Source organism: Rosa chinensis, chromosome 2, assembly GCF_002994745.2.
Source record: "Rosa chinensis cultivar Old Blush chromosome 2, RchiOBHm-V2, whole genome shotgun sequence".
NCBI lineage: Eukaryota > Viridiplantae > Streptophyta > Magnoliopsida > Rosales > Rosaceae > Rosa > Rosa chinensis.
The window spans coordinates 54,331,877-54,356,363 of NC_037089.1; the positions used below are offsets into that span (position 1 = coordinate 54,331,877).

General features: G+C 35.0%; 1 protein-coding gene across 6 annotated transcripts; it reads right to left on the bottom strand.

The window, feature by feature from the left end:
* Positions 1–693: 693 nt before the first annotated feature.
* Positions 694–10,638, bottom strand: LOC112184565 (protein ANTI-SILENCING 1). 6 transcript variants are annotated; one of them, XR_005806941.1, is made up of 14 exons: positions 10,409–10,638; positions 9,004–9,417; positions 7,944–8,112; positions 6,872–7,027; positions 6,697–6,786; positions 6,475–6,575; positions 5,911–5,937; positions 4,620–4,712; positions 4,379–4,457; positions 4,155–4,245; positions 3,636–3,750; positions 1,698–1,783; positions 1,110–1,191; positions 694–997 (listed from the first exon to the last, which is right to left on the bottom strand). XR_005806941.1 is itself a non-coding variant. In XM_040515121.1 (14 exons), exons 2-13 carry the CDS (start codon positions 9,352–9,354, stop codon positions 1,138–1,140), a joined length of 1,485 nt encoding a protein of 494 aa, XP_040371055.1. In that variant the 5' UTR covers positions 9,355–9,417; positions 9,737–9,931; the 3' UTR covers positions 694–997; positions 1,110–1,137. The 6 variants fall into 6 exon arrangements, 5 of the variants coding, with proteins under 5 accessions (XP_040371055.1, XP_040371053.1, XP_040371052.1 ...); XM_040515121.1 differs by lacking the exon at positions 10,409–10,638 and adding an exon at positions 9,737–9,931 and having other exon boundaries at positions 1,110–1,224; positions 1,658–1,783; XM_040515119.1 differs by lacking the exon at positions 10,409–10,638 and adding an exon at positions 9,630–9,748 and having other exon boundaries at positions 1,110–1,224; positions 1,658–1,783.
* Positions 10,639–24,487: the final 13,849 nt, after the last annotated feature.

A 24,487-nucleotide genomic window follows, 5' to 3' on the forward strand; every position in this document is an offset into this window, starting at 1 on the left:
AGTGAAAGAGTTAAACAGGCATGTCAATTCCTAAATAACCAACAAATCAGAGATGTTAGCGGTTATAGCGTACGCTACTTGCAAGTTGGCAACTCAGAACGAAATTTCATAATTGGGATAGAAATTTCAAACTTTGCTTCTGAACCTCGGAGAAAAATGGTGGTGGTGCAACAGAGGCCATCAAAATAGTGCATGAGCTCCCAAACCATGAGCAAACGACGAGACAAATCACTCTAGTGCTTCCACCACCACCACATAAAAATGCAAATAGATGGCTACTTTCTTTGGGGACATTACAGTGATGCATAATCAAACCCTTGACACGGCCAATAGCAGCATGTCAGCTTCAGTAGGTAATGATTCTGTAGGAAGTTTCAAGTTAGGAACTGAAACTTTTGGGTTGGTATTTGGATGATGGACCCCAAAATAGTTCTTTTTAATAAATTGGAGGCAGCCATCGGCAAAGTTTAATACAGAATTAGGGTATTTTTGCCACCTATACAACTTCTACTTTTTTTTCCCTTATCTCACTCCACCCTTACACATGTCAGTGAAAATCGAACTAGAGACTTTTATTATGTTGGAATTATAACTTACCAGTAAATCACACATATACAACTTCTACTTTAATAAGAAGAAACTCGAGTGAAAATCTAAAATCCTGTTAACACCATATGCAAATTTAACAAATAAGTCATGAATGGCAAAATGGTATTTATAGTTGGGATCATATTCTTAACTTGTATTTCGTCCACAACTGGCACATAATAGGAATCTGATCAATTCTGGGCTTGCCAATTCCTGAAATGATATCTACTGCATCCAAGGTACGTAACAAAACTAGAGATGAGCAAATGACAGATTACACCAGACTACCAGAGTGAGGTTTCCATCTTAGGAATTTACAAAACACAGCTCTAGTTCTAGGTGGGTAGAACCCTGTATGCCTATCTGACTGTACTGTAATTTTGTATCCACAGGGAACAAAAAATTTCTCCTGCAAAATATTAGTAAATTTAGTATTAGTGTAAAACTTAAACGTGAAAGGTATGATCGTCAATGATAAACAGCAATCACAATAACAATTTTGGCCAAGGATGTAACCTTACCAAATTTATCTATGAACTACAATGTTAGTTAATTAAACTTGACCTTTTGCTCTCCCAACTTCTTTATCTCCTTCTCTTCTTCCTGCAGAGGGGGCTCCACGGGGGAGAATGTTAACTACATTTGACAAAAGAAATGGATTTCTTCCCTATAAATGTCAAATGCACAAATTTGAGTGGGAACTCCTCGAGCAGTGAACGAAGTATGGACTAGGTTGTTTAAAACCACCACATGCTGTAATTAAAGAGTCAAAACTTTTCTATATATACTGCAAACTACGTTTTAAGTGCCTTTTTACATATATAAATAGTGCGCAAATCTTAGAAGTGTTGGATTATATATGCTGCTTGAAAATGGAATTAATGTCGTCTTGGATCAATTGCAAAATCTCAACAATTCATCTGACCAAAAAAGAAATGCTAAAAGAACATCATTTTTTGGAGGCATACATGTTGACAAAACCTCATGACAAAAGGTTGGTGTGCAGTGCATGTGTCCTGAAACTATCATTGCAATGCTACGAAATTGAAATAGAGTAAATAAAAAACACCTCATGGTCCTGATATAAAGCCTTCCACCACAAATCTGACCTTTCCTGCAGTAAACACCAGTCCATTGCCATATCATACTCAACTGTATTGGGCTGAGCAAAGTGCGACGTTGATACTGCTTTTCTCTACAAAAGGAATAAAATAGTTAACTATATATGTACACGAGGATATAGAGGGAGGATGTAGAGAGCACCTCCTTAAACTTGAAATGTGAGGATGTTTTTATTTTTAGCATGTAGTTTAATAATCTAAACCATTCATTCTGTAGTTGCAAACATATATGAATCCTACAAAAAATTAGCCAAATAGGAAAATGTTTAACTATTTGATTAGCACAATGTTCGTTTTAATTTTATCTAATGGATTACATTTATTTGCACAATTTTGAATGAGCAAATGATTATGGATTTAGTTGATTTTTTGTAGACACAAATCTTACATAGAAATATAAAGGACTAACAGTTAAAATCATATACTGTTGTAAAATAGTAAAAATCTTCAAATTCTTAAAATAAGGAGGTCATATCTAAAACGATCATCAATTTTGTTGAAAATTTGCAAAAGTTGTCTACATATTGGGACCAAAAAACTGAACGGTCGACATACCGATATGTGATCGAAAAATAGTTCCCATAAAAGATCTCTTAAAATGACCAAAAAAATTGATCATTCAGCCAAATGGATAACCGTTGAGGCATTTATAAATATTGTTTACAATTATAAGTTTGAACGGTTCAGGTTGGACAGATTTGATTCATCCATTAATTTAATTTAATTTAATACCTTAACTGTCACCAATTTGGCGAAAAATTTGCATAAATGATATACTCATGTAAACACAGCAATTGAACGATCGAGATCCCAATATGTGATCAAAAAGTTGATATAATAAAGAATCCCTTCAAATGGCGAAAAGAGGAATTCACTCACCAAGAGAGCGTTGTGTGTGTGTGTATCAGGACCCTTCTAGTGAGGGATCTTTTTTTTTTATCATTTTAAGGGATCGCTTATTAGACTCACTTTTCGATCATATATTCACATCTCAACCGTTCAGTTTGTGGTATATATGAGTAGACCATCTATGCAAATTTTCAGCCAAATTGATAATCATTAAGGCATTCATAAGTTGATTTACAATTATGAACATGAACAGTTCAAGTTTGACAGATTCGGCTCATTCATTGATTTAATCTAGTTCAATACTTTAATGATCATCAATGCGATCGAAAAGTGGGTCCCACAAGAGATTCTTTAAAACAGCTATATATATATATATATATATATATATATATATACACAGTCATTGGTTAAGGATGCCCTTAGCTTAGCTTAGAAACATATTTCAAGCTTTTAATCACTTTTCGATCATATATTCACATCTTAACTGTTAAATTTTTAGGTCCTAATATATAGATTATCTCTACAAAATTTCAACCAAATTAATTATCGTTAAGGCATTCAAAACTGCAATTTACAATAATGAACAAGAACGGTTCCAGTTCGACAGTTTCAGTTCGTTCATTGGTTTAATCGAGTTCGATACCTTAACGATAATCAATTTAGTTGAAAATTTGCGGAAATGATCTATAGATTATGAGCTAAAAACTGAACAGTTAAGATGTGAATATGTAATTGAAAAGTTGTCAAAAACTGAAAATCCGTTCCTAGGGCTAAGGTAAGGATATCCTTATCTGAGAAGCATATGTATGTATAGTCTTGCTCACCTAAGCGACAGTTTTATGGGACAAAAAGACAGACACACACACACACATATTCAGTCTCGTTCACCTAACCACATGTATTAAATTTAAGTGCTGAAATTATAACAACTTAAAACTGTACATTTATCCTTAGCTGTCAGATGCTCTTATCCCTTACAGTCCCTAAAAAATTGTTCCTTAGGTGAGCAACTCTCTATTTGTATTTATACATATGTGTTTGTATGAAAGAAAAATCATGACTAAGTAAGGGGGTTACCATCTCTTCACGTTGGCTTTTAAGCCGATGTTTGTCAATCGTCAGATGTCCATAAAATCTGGATGTTTTGTCAGGCACTTTTAGAGTCCCTCTGCAGATGGTACCGATGACAGGTCTGCAAATACAAAGCCATAATATAATACATCTCTTGGAGCATCTTGGGTGGAGTTAAGTAATTCATAAATTTTACCAAGTTAGCAGTGAGCTTTTTGACTCTAGAGCTCAGAGTCAATAGACAGTAAAACGACTATCACTAACTTTAATAGTCGGAATAAAATGACCAAAAATGACAAACAGAGAGGCATCGTATTGGCGACTAATTAACTTACATCTGATACCATAAAAACAAGACAAGCATCCATGTAGAAATGAGAAAAGAAACCAAAAAAAAATCGGAAATGATTCAAAAGTAAATGATAATCATTCCTATCGGCTATTCACATTTAAGATTGATCGTTAGTAGTTTACTAAAATAATCGTGCTCCATAATTGTAAACGAAGAAGTGAAAGTATGACTACCTCCCATCTGCCAGAGTCAGGCATCTCCTATTTAACTCAACTATAGCAGTTTCAGCATCATCTGACGACTTAAATATAACAAAAGCCTTTCCTGCAAGGCCATGAAAGAATAAATGTAACTAGTCCAACATTAAAATTTAACTTGAACGGTTTAATGATCAGCAACTATATAGCACATGCAATCATTTACTCAATATGTAAATAGCCGCACAAAGCTGCTGTACCATAGCGTGGATTAGAAAAAGGAGTGCATGGTATCATTTTTGCCTCAACCATCTGCTTGAATGCAGCCCAAACTAGACCCTGAAGAAAAAAGTGATTTTTACACACAATGTCCCTTTCAATATGATAACTGGAAAAGATACACAATGCATCTCACACTTTGTTCATCTACATCTGGTTCCAATGAATTTCTTTTACTATCTTGAAAACTTCCGATATTATATATGCATCAAGGAAAAGTACCTGTACTTCGGAGGATGTAAAGGATGGATCTAGATTGTCTAGCAGGACCAAGGTGCCATTACCTTCAGCTGTCCGCAGTCTTTCCTCCCAAAACTGCAAAATTTGTAAAGGAAAACCTGGTTAAGACTTTAATGATATATATAACTGAACAAATGCAAAGGAAAAGAGTGGTGGTTCACACCTTAAAACTGAGTGTCTAAAGAAAATCCGAAGTCCCTGACTCTCTCATTTTCGGATACCTAATGTCTATAATTGCTTACATAGTTACCAATCTGCCATTCTACTATAGGCACCATCACATAACCTAATCTACCATTTTTTAACCATGTTAAAACAATAACTTTATTAAATTGTACTCATTTTAAGTAATAATTATATATAGGTAATTTTGCACACCAGGACGGCAACAAGGGATTAGTAGAAAAAGTCAGTCCCATGGTATGCTACTTTGCTCCCATGTTGTCTGGGTTTGAACAGCCAACAGTCCTTACCAATTCCTAGAATTTTCTGACTCCTTAAGATTGTATGGTACGGCTGGAGGCCCCAGGTTCGAGCCTGGCCACAAAACACTGAAAACAGGTTTTGAGGGATTTTTGGGCTTCAGAAAAGAAAAAGGTTTGCTGTCAAGGACCGTGTGGCCCCACCAGATCGTCCCTCTCTTGTCTCTTAATTTAAATACGTGCCTAACACTACAACATAATTCACTGTTGCTCCTTTTAAAAAAATATCACTGTTCCTAAGCATGAGGTGTAAACAATGGAACCACATGGGACAAACTGAAAATTTCCATAAAACAGTAGTCCTTAAATGACCCTATTAATATGTACCAAAAAAAAAATGACCCTAATAATTTCATAACTAATGTTAACAGCATCTTATTAAGAGTTTACATTGATGAAATAATTTCTTTCCATATTTCACTACTAATTTATTGAAATATAACAATAATAAAAGCAGTAATCTTTGCCTTTGTCTTTGTCTTCTCAAAGAGAACATTAGTCATCGAAACCAGGTTAGACGATGTTAAATAGTATTTCTGTTTTAACAAGAAGAAACAACTTAAATCAAGGGAAATTTCAATATTTACCACACTCTGAAACTTTTCTGTCTTAATACAGGTTTCAGTTTATTCTAATAATTCAAACTCATATTTTGTCTGGATAAAAAGAAATAGTTTTGCACAATAAACGTGAAAAGCTTTTCCAGACAAACATATAGCCAACAACAAATTAGTATGAAGATTCAACAGCAAATGGTAACTCAACAAAAAGTATTAGGATAAGAAACTCACTGCTGGCTTGAACCAACCACTCTTATCCTGCATTAAACAAAATAATAGAAATTAGCATCTAGCCCAATTTGCTATCACAAACCTGTGATCAGCTTTGTGTGTGCATCTGTCTTCAGAGAAGTTTAAGCTACTAGGATGTGGTACAACAATTATATTATTTTCTAAACACTCCCCAAAATTGTGAGCCTTTCCACCACTAGAGCCAAGCATGTGGAGTCAAAATATTTTGGGAAGTCGTGATTGCATGGATCTGAATTTAGATCTTCAGCTCAGATTCCGTGCTAAAACTAGAATATAGACCTAAAACCAATTCACTATAACAATAGGCCCCGGATTTTATTTTATACACTGAGATCCTAAGCTTATATTTCTCAACAGAACCATTATATTTCCAGAAGATTCCTTTAAAAGAGCATTCACATCACAGGCATACATTTAATATTACTCTTTTTTACAGTAATATCTGTAAAAAGTAAAAACAGCTATCAAACTGTATAATGAAAATGAATCAAAGGCGTGACAGGGATGAAATGGAAAATACAACTTCAAATACTATATACTTACAATATCTGGCAGTCTACTATCTGCAGTTTTCATCTTCTTATAAGAACGGGTATCTGGTGTGCTCACAGGTGGTAGTAAAGGGTCCACTGTATTTCCTTTAACTGGAAGAAAAAGCAACAATATTATTTCCTGTGTAATCAGTCAAATTCAAAACCAACAGGCACAGTTGGAATTCGGAGAAATCACTTTGCACTATTGGGACCGCTTTGCTGCTAGGCTTACCATTCAGGAGTGGACACAACACCACTTTGCTTAATTGTGAATTGGAAGGCACACTTGATGGTCTAGCTTCTGGACGCCGACTCTCCGATTCTACATATGTGAGAAACAAATATGATTTTCATCTAATCAGTTGAATTCAAATGTAACATGCATAGTTGGCATCCTCAGAAATCACCTTTGCCTATACGGATTGATTTACTACTAGGCTTGCCATTTTTAACTGGATATGCCACCACTTTGTCCAATTGTGAATTGGAAGGCACATTTGATGGTCCAGCTTGGTCCATCCTGGTGAGGCTTTGCTGTTTTCGCCTGTTAAAATATTTCTCCACTGCATCGCATTCAAAATATTTGAAGACCAAGATGGATATTAATTTCCACCAAAGGAAAAGCATCTGAGCAAAGTTATCGATATAATAGTGCAGTATTTAAAATTAAAGAAAAATAACCTCATTTTCTGTTGAACGAATTATCCCTGATGATTTGTATTTATTGTTATAGAAAGCTGTCTAAATATACTTCATGTTGTCATTAAATCGCTCCAGTTTTCCCAATATGTACATGTAACCCACTTTTGACCAAGATCTATCACATCAGTTTGCTTTTAAGTGATCATGTATCAAAACATAATAATGCTTATTTGGTCAGAAATTATTAAGGCACTTATCTTTCTAACTTAGGGAGGTTAGCACACAAGCATGCAACAACAAATATTTTCTTTATTTCTTTCAACTTCTCACCTTCTATCCCCAGCTTCTTTACACTTTCTGTCCAGTTAAAGACCAAATGAGGAGAATTTGAATGTTTTTTTTTTTTTGGTAACAGAGGAGAATTTGATTGTTGATAGCAGTCCTACAGAGTTGAAGCTATCTCTTAAATGCTCTCAGCTACAAGTCTACAATTAAGATAAATGCATTGTAGCAAGACTCAAAGGAAGTGTCAGTCAACCCCTTTTAATTGCTACCTGATTTGTAAACAAGTTACTGACTTTTACTGCTTGTTGCCTTTTGAAAACATGGCTTTGAAAGTGACTATCAAAATTATAGTGAATGGAAACTGTAGAAAGTTGTTTCTTTAATACCCACAACTGTATGAGAAAACTGTTGCCCAATAGTTGAAAGAAAATACACATCTTACATCACAATCAAATGCAAGTCTGATTAACAACTTAAGCATCCAAATTTCATTTAAAAGGTTTACAGCAGAAAGCAGTCCTAATAAATAATTTCCAGATATAGATGACTAACCTTTAATTCCATATATTTGATCCGGAAACTTCTGCAATATTTTGCGCCTGTCAACGTCAAATGTACTATGGAAAAAGTAGTTGGCCGTTCTGAACTCTTCTTTAGAGGGACGAGGATTCCTTGTATCCTCTGATACGCAGACAACATTACACTTTCCAACAATTGCTTCCTGAAATTAGTATTTTAAAAATCAATGTTTTAATTTTCTGTATACTCGCAGAACTGTACATAAAAACCATTCCATATTTAATTGAAGAAAGACAAAGGAAATATTATAACTGTCAAGGAAACAAAAAGGTAAAATGGCTGAGAAGTCATCTAATAATAGAATTACCATGTTCCACACACACACACATATATATATATATCTATATATATATATATATATATATATATAGGGAGAGTTTCACCTGCAGACCTTACAATAAGGACTTTTAAAGTCAACCGTCTGAGTTGTGTAAAACATCAACTTCAAGTTGAGTTGAATATAAAAGTCCTTACGAGTCCTTATTATAGAGTACTGATTACAGAGATATATGCCTGTGAATATGTGTGTGTGAGTGTGTATGTGTGTGTGCGCGCGCGCATCACTTCTCTCAAGCTAACCGCATATCAACACCCATTCTTCCCTTCTCCGCCCTCCCAAGAAAAAATCAAAAACCAAATTGTCATATCACCTCATTTCCAGAGTCCTCTGTTTCTGTTTGCATGGAAGGATTATCTAAGCTTGCATGACTCTAACATATTACACTATTACCATATCTAATCACTTCCATTGCTAGCAATAGATAAGTTAAACTACCCAACATCAAATATGCACTAAGACCTTATCCATTCCACCTATAAGTTCACTCACCAAAAGACTATCATGAGAATTGATTAGCCCATTACTCCATAAGAAAACCAAGTCTTATTAATAAAGAAAATGATACACCAGAAATTTCCAATCCTCATTAACATCCTCGAGAAAAACAAGGGTATACATTCAAAATTTCAAACCAAAGCCCCCGACCCCCAAAATCAAGAATAATAGGAATTATTCAATTGAAATTTGACTTACCAGAGGATTCAGATTGGAGAGGCCTGTACCCTCGCCAGAAGCTAAAAAAATCTCTTTCCAGTGTGGTTGATAATCACCCAAAAAGTTGCATATTTCAGCTGGCCGAAGAAACCACACAATCCTAACCTTCTTTTCAGTTGCTGTGGAATAAATTTTGATAATCTTACCAATATCTGTTTCCAAAGCGCCAGTCTTGTAGAGGTGTACGGAATCATACAGGGAGTACTCCACGCCCTGAAATGTGAAAGACCGGTAGAACCGAACATCCTTGTTTGTCCTACCAACTCCAAGTCTTTCACCCCACTTAAATTCAGAATCTTGTTCCATATTCATCTTTTCAGGATGCAACATGGTTATCTAACTTCAAACCCAACCAATATCTCTTACTCCATCCAATAGTCTAAAAGTAAAAATCTGAAGCCAGAGAAACAACATATTAGTAAGCTTTAGCAGTTCAACCCAAGATGCCATAACAGACTTTTCAAAAAAAAAAAAAAAAAAACAAGATCAAATCCTCAAAGGAATGTAAATGACATATAGCATTTCAACGTTGGCACAGTAACTGATGAACATATCTTTTTCCAAAATTTGTGCAGAGAAATATCTGAATTCTAAACAACAGTTACCAAACTGTGACTTTTGTGGAGCATCAAGCACTCGTGTAATTCATCTACAACTAGACTATTCGGCAGCAACACGGGGGCAATCAAAGAGATGTACTAGCAGAAATTACCATAACGAAAATTCTAGTATCGAATGCGACACAACTACAACAGACTCAGGTCCAAAACTCACAAAGAAATACCCCATGACCCATTATTTTCCACACCAGCATAAACAAGACAAATATATGTATTAGGTCATAAATCATCGCCAAAAAATAGCAACACGGAAGGGGACCATGTATTAACTTTATGATCAACTCTTTCACGGTGTTGAAACTTGAACCTAACCAGACTACACCAAATTGGAAAAAGAAAAAGGAACGACACTAGAATACGCTACGATCATTTTTAGCAGAAACCCCTTCGTATCCCCTATTGAACACCAACACAAGTCTGATGTGAACTAAGACTCCACTCTGAATCCTCTCAAGTTCCAGGAAACTCTGTGATTTTGAAGAAAAAAATTCAGAAAAAAAAATTATAAAATAAAAATAAAAATCGATACATGATTCTCTCACTGTGCAAACAAACCAAAATGTGATGAACACAGAGACGCCATAAACAAAAATTGGAACAAAAAAATAACAAAACAAAATAGAGAAATGCAGAGAAGAGAGACAAAGCGAAAACCGATTCGGGTCGTTCAACAGAGAAAACTGAGCGTTCGAAGCCTACAAACGAATGTTGAGTTTATGAAACAGAGAGAGAGAGAGAGAGAGAGAGAGAGAGAGAGAGAGTACCTCAAGGTTGATGATGATGATGAGAGAAGCAAGAGAGAAAACCAAAATTTGATTTCGGAGTCGACAAGGTGCTTCAATGGCGAAATGGGCCGTGCAAGGGTGAGGCGACGGAGAGGAGAGAGAGAGAGAGAGAGAGACAGAGAGAGAGAGAGAGTGAAGAGAGAGAGGGTTTGGTGGTCAAGGTGGTGAAGTTTGAACAGTGTTCAAGTACTAATACAGAGAAGAATACCAAAAGCGGCAATTTTTGCTATTCTGAGAGAGCTATAATGCGCTGCGGTGCGCATTTTATGAGCCCCGGGTGCGCATTGTGCCTCCACAATCGGTTACGTGGTGATGGAGACATCTGATGTGAATCCGTGAGGGGAGGGATTAACATGGAGAGCTCACGCGCCACTTCCGTTCACTGGTGTTCAGTCGCTCGTCTGTTTGGGAGGTCAGAGGGAGGGATTTCTGCACGCGCCTAGGGTGCAGGGATTGGTGGATTGCAAAATAGGGTTTAGGGGTGTGGGGCGAGTAGTAGTATAGGAGGAGAGATTGGAAATCGATCTCTTACGTGAAAACGGGTTTGATTTGTCTGTACCCACTAAAGTTTCTGACTTAATCACACCATAATAAAATAATGTTAACTTCTCATGAGCTATGGCTATGGGGGCACCAAATTTAAAAAGAAAGCTCATTGAACAATGTTAGTAATTTGTAAATATCAGCCAAAGGGAATGATGTTTAGTAAATAATAGGGTATTATTCCTTTTATGATAAGTAAATTGGGCACATTGGTGTCTAGTCTTTAAAATATGACAATTTGATACATGAATTTAGGCTCCGTTTGACAGTTTGATATTTCTATTAATTTTTTTAGTTAAATGTAATGATAAAATTAACATTTAGAATATATGTATACAAACAAAATAAAATAAAAACATGAGTTTTGTGGATCAGCCTTGGGTCTTCATCATTTTTTGGGTCATTTGAGAGAAAATGAACATGAATTAATGCTTTTGGGTTTTGTTAAAGATGACATAATAGAGGTATCAAATTAACAGAAATACCAAAGTGTCAAAATGAGCCTAAGTTCAGGTATCAAATTGTCATCTTTTGAAAACTACGTATCAAAATGTCTAATTTGCCATACCTTAGGTACTATAGAAGGAATTTACCCTAAATAATATTTTCTACTAATCATTGAATTTCTATGAGAGAATACATTGCTAAAAGTTTTTTCATTCATTCATTAAGATGTGCAAAATTATATATAATTAGCAACATGGTCGCATTCTCGGAAATTATATTGTGAGGTTAATGGAAAATGAGTAGACTAAAAAGATTAGTTGTTGCATTTTTTGTTGGACATAGAATAATGGTGGTTTGGTTACTTTTTCAATATCACACTTTTGTCTATTTATGTTTTATTGGCTTAATTTGATAATTATGATATGTAAGGGTAATATGGGCACTTTAAAATTTGGTGAAGTTGTTCGACACTAAAAAATAGCCTCTATTTATAGTAGTAGAGATAACCCATCTAAAGGAGCACGCAAAATAGACTATTACCTAAATAATTTTATTTTGTTGGTATGTCAATGAAGATGACACCCCCCCCCCTCCCAAAAATAAAAATTCATCATGACTGGCTTCATCTCTTTGTTTGTTCCCTTCTTCCTGAGGCACATATTTTTGATAATCCCTGTCAATTTTGAGCTTGATATTGCTTGCAATCCACATTAATTTTAGGTTTATATTGGTGGACTGTGATCTGTTAGTAAGTTATAATTATAACATTGTAAATATCATGGACGGTGGTGTTCACCTGGTCAGTTGCTGACCAAAAAATTTATGCTCAACAACCCTTAGATTTCCATCCAAGGGTGGAAAACAAAACACCTCAACTTAATAATAATTCTACCTGCCCTTGGATTTACATCTAAGGGTGGTTGAGCATTATTTTCTTGGTCAGCAACTGACCAGGTGAACATTTTCGATATCATGGATTCGATTCTCACTAACATATGTAAGAGTAAGGTGGGCTAAGATTTTTTTTTTTTTAAAGTTTATTTTCCTACCAGCAAAATGACCATGACAAGTCTTCTTTCACTAAGGAGGGGAGGAACTTTTTATATCTTCCTTAGAGAAGTAAGTGCCAAAATAGCCAACAAGTTCAATTGGTTATAATTCTCAACCTGAATTTTTTTTAAGGATGTCTAGAGAGAATCCTCACATGGGTGACCAAAATGAACATATGACTAGTTTCACTCGCAACAACTAGGATGAATTTGCCCACTCTAAAACGAAATAAGTCAATAAAAGACCTATCAAAGAAAGTGCGTTGTTGGGTGCCCTAAGAAAATTAGGAACCCCAAATTGAGTTGGAACTACTTTAGGGAAAGCATAAGTCCGATAAATTAATTCTATGCACCGACGATGCAAACCCAGTACGGTGTACATTGTTTGCCGCAATGGCGCAATTGTACTATGCTGTATGCACACTGCACTTTCTCTAAGACTCATTAAAGAGTATAGTAGAGTTAGTGGTTACCAATCCATAGGAAGTAATGATTGCGGTAATCCAATGCAAATCAGCATTTTATTCAAATCGGGTTGAAACAAATCAAAATCCTCCCTGATCCCAAACCCTGAAGCCAACAAAATAAAGGCTGACTAGGGAAAGTTAAAAAAATTAGCTAAAATGTATTTGTAAATTACAACTAAAAGAAACATTTTAATAGCAAGTAATTTCTCGCTCTATATATTTTAAAATCGTATAGCTAAAAAGTACAGTGGAGAGCCACTTATGAGATCAGTGGAGTTGCTAAAATAACTACTACTTAAGTTTTCTTTTGACAGTTCTACAAGCTGGTCGTTAGGTATAATTTTGCTAATCAATAAATGAGTTTACATTATTCTAGAGAAATAGGGGTTGAGGTCTGAATAGAACTACTCAATTTATTTCTTTATGTTGATGTTTGGAATCATGTTAGATATCAATAATGGTTTCTCAACTAACTTGACCACATTAATTAGCAAAATCCATGGGCTAATTAACTGTACTCATATTCTGAAGTTTTATTAAAAAATGAGAAAAATGAATTAAATTGATTTTGTACTTGGGCTACAAGTCAAGGGTATTTCCCCCTTTGATTCTGGGCGCTACTGTGTTGGTGTGGTACGTGATCATGACAAGTCTACAAGATTAATCAGGCTAGTCAGTCTCAAGATGAAGACGATAGTTATGACCTGTGTTGTTGGTAATTATATTTGGTACAGGTACTGAGTTTTTACCTCTAGCTTTTACTCAAATTTAATTAGGTATCTTCCACTTTCCATTAAAAACGCTGTGCTTGATTATAATAGGATATATCGTAAATTGTACGGAACTCACTAGACAACAAATAATTCTCCTAAAAATGATACTAGTGATACATCTGAAAAGAATAGGATGGCAGTCCTAAACCCTGGTCGCCCATGTTTCGGGGTTCTCCAATGGCGGCTGTCTCCGGCCTTGCCCCTAAGTGGAGCTTTCCTCTCCACACTTTGTGGCTTCTCTTCACCCCTGCAACGCCGTTTGTTTTCGGCGAACACCCAACCAAAGCAACCTCGTTATCAGAATGGATCTCTCGACCATGAACCCGGATCTTCTCATGGGGATTATCAAAGGAGATCTGGCCTCCGGTGTTAGGGTGTTGAAGCCTTCAGACGCCGGTTTGCAGGGCAGGTTTCATAGGGTCGGCTCCGACCAAATCGAGCGAGGCTAAAGGATGAAGGGTTGGCATTGCAGAGAATGTCCAGATCTAGTGGGCTGTTTCAGCCATGGCAGAAGCAATTTCTCTGTGCTCGAAGCAAGGCAATGGGGGGGGGTCGACTCCGAGTTGCTGAGATGGTGGTTTGGAGAGGTTGTCCAAGTTGGATCAGTGCTGGTATTGTGGATCGGGTGCAGTTTGTTGCGGCAACCATGGTTACAGAAACACAAGCGGTGGTAACCGTGCAAGCAGAGGGGTTACAAGAGGCGATAGCAGTGGTAGTCACGGCTGTGAGTGACGGAGATGTGGTGCCCAAGTACGGGGTGCACAGATCAATTGTGATGCCCAACTTCATTTGGGTGCCTAGATCATTTTTGTGGTCCAAATCAATTCGGATGCTTTAGGTGTCCAAAACTGTTTTGGGGTTTGCCTGTAGTGGGGTGACCAAAACAGGTTGGTGGCCCAACTCAATTTGGAGGCCCAAATCGATGTGGATGCTGCAGTCCAATGAGCTCAGGGTGTCTGTAGTCTTCTGGACTTGGGCTCGTCCACAGACCACACTAATGGGCTATAAGTCTATGGGATTTCGTATTTGGGATCCAAGAGGATTGTCTCCACTAATTGCCATTGTTTTCTTTTTGTTTTGGAATGGGTCTATGTAGTATATTTATTTTCATAGTTTTATAGGTTCATTCTTAATAAGTGTGCACTGGTTGTCTAATGAGTGGTGCTAGCAGACTACGTCTTAAACTTGCCCTTGAGTTTGGCAAGGGAAGGTATGTATCTGTGCCATTCTAGCTTGCGATGAATGAATTACTTGATTCAAAAAAAGAAAAAGATATATCGTTGGTGTGGTACACATTCTAGTATGTCCTTTAATATTCATTTCAAATCACATGCATTGATATGTAGTTGCTATCAAAATAGTAAGATATGTCATTTTAAACGATTATAATTATTATTGATTTATTAAATCCATCTTCTTTCAAGAAAATTTTTTTAAAAATTTCCTGTTCACTTAGGTAAATACTTAATTTATGGTACATTCATTTTTTTTTTAAACTAACTAATTTCTTTGCAATATATTTTTCTATTAGCTAGATAGAAATGACATTAATGTCATAGAATGATTAAGCAATTTGCCATATTATAAATTTCAACTTGGCTTCAATATGGCAAGCGGAGATGCTCCAACAGTTAATAATGTGGCATATAAAGTAACTATTCCTTGCCAGATTTATTGGCTAGCAAATCAATACTGTTGGTCTCCCTGTGGAATATAGTTATGATGATATTCAAACTATGGTTGGGACTTGGGAATGTGTTCATTACTCTATGGGCTTAAAGTTTTATTGTCTTTTAGTCTGAGCATGGGCTTAAAAGTGAGCCCTTCGAAAATTGGAGAGTTCTATTCTGATCTCTGTTCCATCATGTTTGGTCTGGGATGTAGCAATTCCAGGTAAAAGGTTGGGACACCTTCACACGCCCCAAAACAGCCACAAGACTTCGAAAATATAGACTTTTTGGAATTTGTCTCAACCTGAAGGACCTAAAATGCCATGGTCAATAATGAAGAACAGAGACTAATTATGGCTTTTTTTTTTCCTTTAAATTTGAGAAATAAAATAAAAACGATTTATTTCAAAACATATAAAAAAGGTGAAAACTACAAGTTTTCAGATTTATTTTAAAATATATAAAGAATGTGAAAACTACAAGTTTTCAGTTGAACTTACCGCTACAGCAAATTCACCCGTTGGGTTTAGGGCAAATTCACTCATTAGGTCTCTGGGATAGAACATTATTTTAACAATTATCCAACTCAGTTCACTTTAACAATTGCAAAATCCAACCAGATTACCAGAATAACTTAACTAGTTTCGACAAAAACCATATACCAGAATGCCAATGACCGTGGCTTAATATCAAATAAATTCTTCATGCTCATTAGCTTTCTTCCCAGATCACATCACGTTATCTATTTGTAACATGCATGCCACAAATATCAACTCAGCCATTGTCATGTTTATTCAATACCATATGTCAATTCAACAATTATATATATGCTCAGATACAAATTCCATTGGCATTCAAATTGCAGGAACAATTGTTCACTGAGTTAAAAGAGTTATTTTCCAGAATTCTAAACCTCTTCCACTAGAGCTCATCAATCCTTCACCGTGAAGTTTGAAGAGAGGTGACGGGTCTCCATAGTTCTCATCTACTTCTCCCCGTCTACATTTTAATCATAACTAAGCATCAACAGTCGTCCATAGACACGCATTAAGATCAGAAACAACCTAGAAAAGTCAAACTGCCACTTTGCACAGTGGAAATCACCTAAAATGGCAACTCTTCCAATTTTAATCGAAATATAAAAAAACATGTATACCAACGTGTAGAGCTCGAAGAGTAAAAAGAATTTTCATACCTCATGCACGTCAAACCTGTTAGAAACAGTATGCTTAAGCAATCACAAATACATGATTTAGAACCTATACTAGATCAAATCATGCATATTCAAAAACTGAATTATGTTCCAACAGTGTTTGGAAATCTCCTTGAGTTAAATCCAAGTGAGAAGAAATCTCCTTGATGAAGATTCAAGTGAGGAGAAATCTCCTCTAGACAGATCTTGGAGAGATAATATCCCCTTGAGATGAATCTGAGTGAGGAACAAAATCCTTAACGGATCCCTTTGAGACAGAGCTAATCCTCTTCAATGGAAACTGATTACCATTCAAACTCTAACACTGAATGTAAGTATGAAATAGGGATTGAAAACAACATATCAATCCTGAACCTGCTGAAAACAAGAACATAAGAACATGAACCCAGAAAACTTACTTGATGCACTACCACTGTCAATGATAGCCTTCTCCTGATTTCACCCTTATGTTCTCTTAGTATATGGGACTAAAACAAGAACCACACGTGCTTCAGAAGGGACTGATCTGACATATTTAAAGCAACCTTGCAAATCAGTTTCATCCATAAAGAAACTGCTGCAATACCTTAACTGCTTATCAAACCTCAACTGCTCTTTCAACTGCAACTTGATTTAAATTTAAATAACAGATAAGCTTGTCTTAATATGAAATACATCGTAAGCTTATACTATAGTCTAAACTGAGATTAATTACATATATGAAGTATTATGAAGTATATATGCAGAACACAAGTTCTAAACAATGTCTTGTTCCATAAGCAATGTTAGTTTGCTTACAATCTCCCACTGAACTTGACATTGATTTCAAATTGTAAGTGAATGCATATATAGATACTCACATATGAACTGATCTACTAAAGTGTGCACTGCAAGTTTAGACACTTAGGTTATTTAAACCAGCATATCTAGATTCTGTCAATAATGTCTAACTACAAAGAACCTAAGAACATTATAGTGAATAAGGATAAACACTAGTGTTCCAAGATCACATTGCAGCAGACTAAAATCACATGAATCTCAGTTACAATAACAGTATAAACACATATGTGTTATGAATGCATTCAACCACACATATGTATGTTTAAAGTCCTACCAAAATTTCTAAATTAATAGAATTGGCAACCTTATTATATTTCACATTACTTAATATTATCAATCTGCAAGATTTGCTATTCATTGATAGCCAACTGAATTTGTACAACTTGAGTATGCAGAAAGACAATAAGGTGAAATTGCAAAAATGTAGATGAACTTTATTGACCAATTTACTGCAGAACAATGAAAACCACTCTATGCCATGATAAGTAAGGATGACGAACATCCAACTAGCCTTGTTTGGGACATATTTTCCATGCTTTTCTTCTGTAATGCATTCTTGGGGTACTAATCTTTATGAGACTTATCTCCCTTGGAAATTGTTGACTCTCCTTTTGTTTCCTTCAACAAACAAATATTGCTGCTAGAAGATAATATATGATCATCAACATATAGGATCAGAAAAATGAAGTTTCTCCCACTAGTCTTAGTGATCATCTTCTACAAAACCTTCAAGCTGCAGCATTTAAATTTTTGCATTTTTCATTATTCATAGACTGCATTGCTTCTATAACTGAAATAAGATAATTCTTTTCTTCTAAATCAGTCACCATGACGATTAGATACATGTAATTATCATCTGATGTGGCTGGTTTTCTTGCTCTTAAGGATTTTCTCAAGATTATAGCTTGTGATGCTTATGCAATTTCTATGGTTTATATTGACACTGTACCACCTGCAATCTGCTCATTTTGTACATTTGTGCCAGTAATGACATTATCCATAATTGAATCATGTTGTGTTGCACACTTGGATTTTTCTCCTTTGTCTAGGATTGATATATTGCTGCAATCCTAATCTGAAACTGATATATTGTTGTCTTGATAGATAAATCACTTATCCATTTCATTAGCTACTTGTGATGAGTCTACATCTCTTTCTGAACCACCTGCTGCTATATTTCTAGAATCAGCCATTCCATAAACATGTATAGTCCCAACCTCCTCTCCTGTAACATACTCCTTAATCTCATTAACCTTACTTCTTGCTGCCTAGCCAAGTACTTTTGTGTCACTGCTTATCATATATCCAACTACTTTGGATTCTTCAACATTGATGACTTTGTTATATATATGGTTGTTGTTGCTTATCAATATATGTATTTATATGCATATACACAAAATTGAGACAATTTGCGAACCTGTTATGACTTGTAAGAATGTTGATATTTGTCTTGATGATGTAGTTGATCCAACTTTTCTCCATGTGTTCTTGCAATGCACGAATTGCTTCTGATGTATGAAGACCATGCTTGTAAATCTAATTTCCAAACATCATTTTTGCAATTTCTGATACTTAAAATTTCCTTAGCTGCCCTTTTATTGAGGCTTTCAGCAGCTAACCATTCCTCTCTAGCCTTGATTGAGTGTTGTTGAGCAGAACAATGGTCACCTCTTACAAAGACATTAGTGGTAGCTTTCGAATGCTGAGACGCTGACCTTATCATCCTTAATGCATTTGTTCGTATCCTCAAGTAAACATCATCCTCTTCCTACATAGGTTTGATGGGTACAGGCTCCAAAATCCCAGTAGTTAGTTTCATATCTCCAGCACCATTAGAAAGCTTTGGTCTATATAAATCATTATTGATTATTCATTGTAGCCATAATATCCTCCACCAAAATGTAATCAGCCTAGGAGTAACTTGATCCTCTTCATGTAATATCTCTTGTAGAATTTCCATCTAATAAGGATCTTTTACCATCCCTATTCTTTGTCATGATAGTCTTTAATGCTAATGGTTGGGAGGATGGCTCAATTTGTTTTGCTTGGTCAGTTGCTCCATGAACATCTATCGTATTGCAACTTTCTGCTCTATTTTCTTTGTGCAACTTCAGTATCTATCAATCCTTCAGAACTTTCTCCCTCTCTATTTTCATCAATGAATTTAACCACCAATTCAAAAGCCAAAATAGTATGTATATTCCTCAACTTCTTTTCCAAAATCCAAACTGTCAAGAACAAGTACAGAAATCCAACACCGCCATTGAAAATGGTCGAGACTATTTGCTAACTTCAAAAGCCTAGATAACTTGCTGGAACATAAACTCTTTTTGTTGACTTTCATATACATACTGAGCAAGAGCACCACAAGAAGAATTATGTCTAGGAAATTATCAACGCATGATTAATGCATGAAGAAGGAAGAGTCAAAAACTGAAATCTGGAACTCTCAAACTCCAGATTTCCTATAAAATCCGGTCCATAAATCCTCCATCATCCTTTTCAATTACTCTAGACCTCTAGTGCTCTTCTTAATCAAACTTTAGACCCATCCAAAAGTGTACCTTTCCTTTTCTTGATAAACTCCCCTAACATTGCCTTGTCCGTTGAAGCTATACATGAACATTAACATTTCTGTGCAAATATAACTAGAATAGATACTGCACTTGTAATCCCAGAATTCCAGAAAACAAAAATTGAAGAACAACAAACTTACTTGAGGAACTGGAATAGTTCATTTTAATGCTTCTCCTTCCTTCAACACATTGATCATAATTTTGTACTCCCAAGTTGAACTCTATGTCACTTTAACATTTCCCAAAATTTGAGTCATCCTGTAGTTCAACCTAATTGATGCTCAAAGGAAAATGCATAAATGTGTATGAAATTGATCAATAAAATCATTCTAGTTTATCATGATACTAGAATTTTCTGTATGTCCCAAATAAAATGAAAATTCATGATTTGAACATTCATTTCACACCAAATGCATATGTTCAGAAAATAAAACTCAATCATTTTCAAGATTTTGACATCCTTTGGGGTTGATGCGCTCGAAAGCAAGCGCACAATTTAACCTTGAAATATCGTTAGTAGTATAAGCAAATAGGGATCGTTCTATTCCGGGGATTGAGGGTACACCTGTAATTGTGAAACAAATAAAGAAAAGTATTATTTACAAAAATAAAATAAAGAATATAAATATATACAATTGTATAAACAAATAAAGAATTAAAATAATAAAGTATTATTTACAAAAATAAAATAAAGAATAGAAATATATACAAGTAACAAAATAAAAAGGGGGGGTTTAAGAATTTTAGAATTGAAAATTAAGATAAATAAAATAAAGAAAATGTAAAAACATATATACAAGGGTGGAACGCAAGGAACAAAGATCAAAACCAATTCCATGTAATCAAATTCGATTCAAACCCTATAATTGTTCTTCCAAGTCATGAGAGAGGAGTTGATCATGTGAAACATTCGAAAGCAAATGAATTCCCATTTTTTACTTTTCAATGCTAATTAACCTAAGCGAAAGCACCTAGATTAATCCTATTAAACATGCAATCAAACCCTAGAAAGCTAGTCAATCATGTCATATTTAACGCATTACACATAGAGAAAGGCTATCAACTCAAGTGTACAACTTAGTATGGAAAAGTCCACCTAATTGCAATCCTCTTTAATTAAATTCGGTCTTTGCACAAAACCTTTACTACTTTGATTCAAGTTTACACAAAACGAAAAGTCGATTTCATGTTCTTAAACCTAGCACCAATTACATGTAAATCCTATAAGTGTCGACCCAAATAAGATAAACATATAAAAGTTTTCTGTAAAGCAAATTTAATCGAACAAACTCACATAAGCAACTTAGAATCACAATTATAGAATTCGAAAACTTTATTTAAACATAGAAATTGGGCTTAAACTTTGCCCTAAACATTATTGTTAACTAGAAACAAGTTCATATGAAATCAAACAAGGAAACCAAAAATGTTACAAGGAAAAGGAACGAATTACACCGTGAGTGGAGATGGAGATGGAGAGCTAGATGGTTGGATCTTGAATCTTGGAAGCAAGCCTTCAAGGTGGATGATGGAGGATATGATCTTCACGGCTCCTTCTTCTTCTTCCTCTCATTGCTTGAAAATTCAGAACTTTGCAACTAGAGAATGGAAAAGGAAAATGGAAAGGAAATGGAGAGACAAAGAAGATGAGATGGATGAAGGAATTGGTTTAGGAAAATGGAAAGGAAATGGAGAGACAAAGAAGATGGAATGGATGAAGGAATTTGTGGGAAATGGTGACTAAGGAAAATGGAGAGGAAATGGTGAGACAAGAAGATGGAATGGATGAAGGAATGTGTTTTAGAATGAGAGGAGAAAGTGTTTATATAGGGAAGAAAAAGAAGAGTGAAATGATGAGTGGAAGAAAAATAATAAAAGTGGAGTATGAAAGTGATTTGTAGAATATGGAAAAGAAAGAGAAATGATGAAATGAAAGCAAAGCATGAAGGTGCAGCAACATGGAAGTGATGATGATCTATTAAAGAGATTGTAGAAAAAATATATCCAAGGAAAAAGAGAAAAGCATCTAGCTTTCTTCATATGGGTGGGAAACATGAATATGTGGTGTTGAGCTGTTTTCAGGTCAGTTTCTTCCCCTTTATTCCTTCAATTATTTCTCCAACAAGACTTCATTATATGCCTTCGACTTCTTCATATGAAATGTTCCACTATGAGTGTAGATCATCCTGACAAATTTTCAGAGCTTCAATCCATGTGGTTGGGCCGGAAATGCTGCTGGACCTCTTACAGGTCCAGTTTTCCGGTTTTGCTTATGTAGAAAATTGGGCTGATTGTTTGAAGGCCTTCCACTCATATTTTTCTCTGGCACTCTTCATAAGAAATGATCCTTTGGGTGTCTAGAATGGATCTGGAAGGTTTCAGTTCATTTGAAGTTCATTTGGTCAGGCGGCCGCTCATTCTTCTTTGCTTGGCTTGGTTTCTCCTAGCCGGAGTAGGAATATGTGTAAAATTGATCTTTTAGTACATTTCCATTTTTCTCCATCATTTCCAGGTAATTATGGACCTAACGCTCATTTCACCTTCATTTACTCCAATGTACCTAAAAATAGAAATTGAATTAAAAATCGATTCGTTAAGGAATTAACTAAGCAAAATGTGAGGAATTAACTATTAAAATACCGCATTAAAATGCTCCTATCAGGGGTGTACTAATCTCCAATGATTTCTGAATGTTCAATTTTCATCATATACAAAATCAAGAACCAAATGTTTGATACCAGACTTCTTTGGAATTAAGGACCAAATTAAATTTTAAGTTGCTTGATTTTATTGTTGAAAACCAAATAAGACAATTAATCTCTTTTACACTAAGCCATTTTGACAGCATTTAGCATCTAAGAAGATTTAATTGACTTTATATCAACAATGTGATCATGACCAACCTGAAAGCCATTTACTGAAATATGTATGTATATATGCAGAAAATGAACTCTTCTATTTTCGAGATTTGACATCCTTTGTGGAGTACTATTCTCTAATAGTTCTGAATGCTCATTCACCTAATATATACAAGATTATGAAACCAAATGTTTGATGCAGAATTTCTTTGGAAATTAGGACCAAATTCAATTTTAAGTTTCATAATCTCTTTTCTGATGAAATTGAAGACAGTTTCATTGCTATCTATATGAGACTATTTTGATAGCATTTTCATATGCAAAATGCAACTGAATTCATTCTATATATTTCATCAGTTTTGTTGATCCTTTAGGATATTCATATATGAGGCCACTTTGACAGCACACCACATATGAAGTTTTCAAAATCAATATTAGAAACCTTAAACATGTATATCCATCATTTAGCATTTCAAAATAACATGGATAACATAAATATGCATTGAGATGAATACAATGTAATCTTCATATGAAATAGAGATCCTCTTTGAATCAAAAGTGCTTAAAGAGTCTACCTTTGGCTAAACTTAATAAGCTGATATCAGAAAATTTCTGTGACTGACTCCTGACTTTAGAAAATCATAACTAATCCCAGAAAATTCCGTTTTGCGTGATTCCAGTTCCAAATGACTCTTTAAGATGTCTACTAAAACTCTTTAGTATAAACTGACCTCAAATTCCCAGTAAATCAGTACAGTTTTGTAAAAGAAAGCGACTGGTTTGAAATTCCAGAAAATCTGAAAATGGCTAAAATCTCTTTCTTTGGCCAAAAGCCTTTTCACCACACAAGAAAAGCATTGTGATTTCTAAGCAATGTTCTAAGGCTATTGCTCGGATTGAAAGCACATCAATTAAACAAGTAAACATCCTATGTCCCCATGATACAATGCTCAATATGTAATGTATGAATGACAAAACAAATTTGATCTTATTGCTGCCCATTAAGTCAACAGTTATCTCTAACTATGTAAACACTTGGACATATACAGTAATTGAGAGACAATTAAAATAGCAACAACATTTGTCAAGATCTGTCATGCATATACAATTGATTATGAATTTTGGTTAATTATGAGTATGCCATTATACAGATCAACACATGCTAGATAATTTAGATGACTATGCCAAATATAAGATTGTAAATCAATAGCAATATGAATCAAAGCCAAAACATAAATCTGCTCCAAATTAAATATTAAAGCCAGAAATCAGAACTGAAGAGTATGTGATACTAACAAGTTGCAGTTCCAAAATCCATTGATGCTTCTCCAATATCCACTCATCAATTATAATCCAAGTAATTAATACATCAACACACACTAATTAATTTAGCCACACACTAACAATGTAAGCAGCATATATTAATATCAATAACCAAATACAACTACAGTTTCACTATAATACCTCAAGGGAACTCACCAAATCGAAAACTAATATTTAGGATAGATATCTTATCTGCTCATAAAGTAAGGCCTGGATCAACACCAACATAGTAGAAGGCTCTATTTGATGATCAATAGAAGTGATAGAGGTTGGTGATTGTCTTAATTGCTCTCTGGTCGTTTTCTCCTCCTCTCACTAAA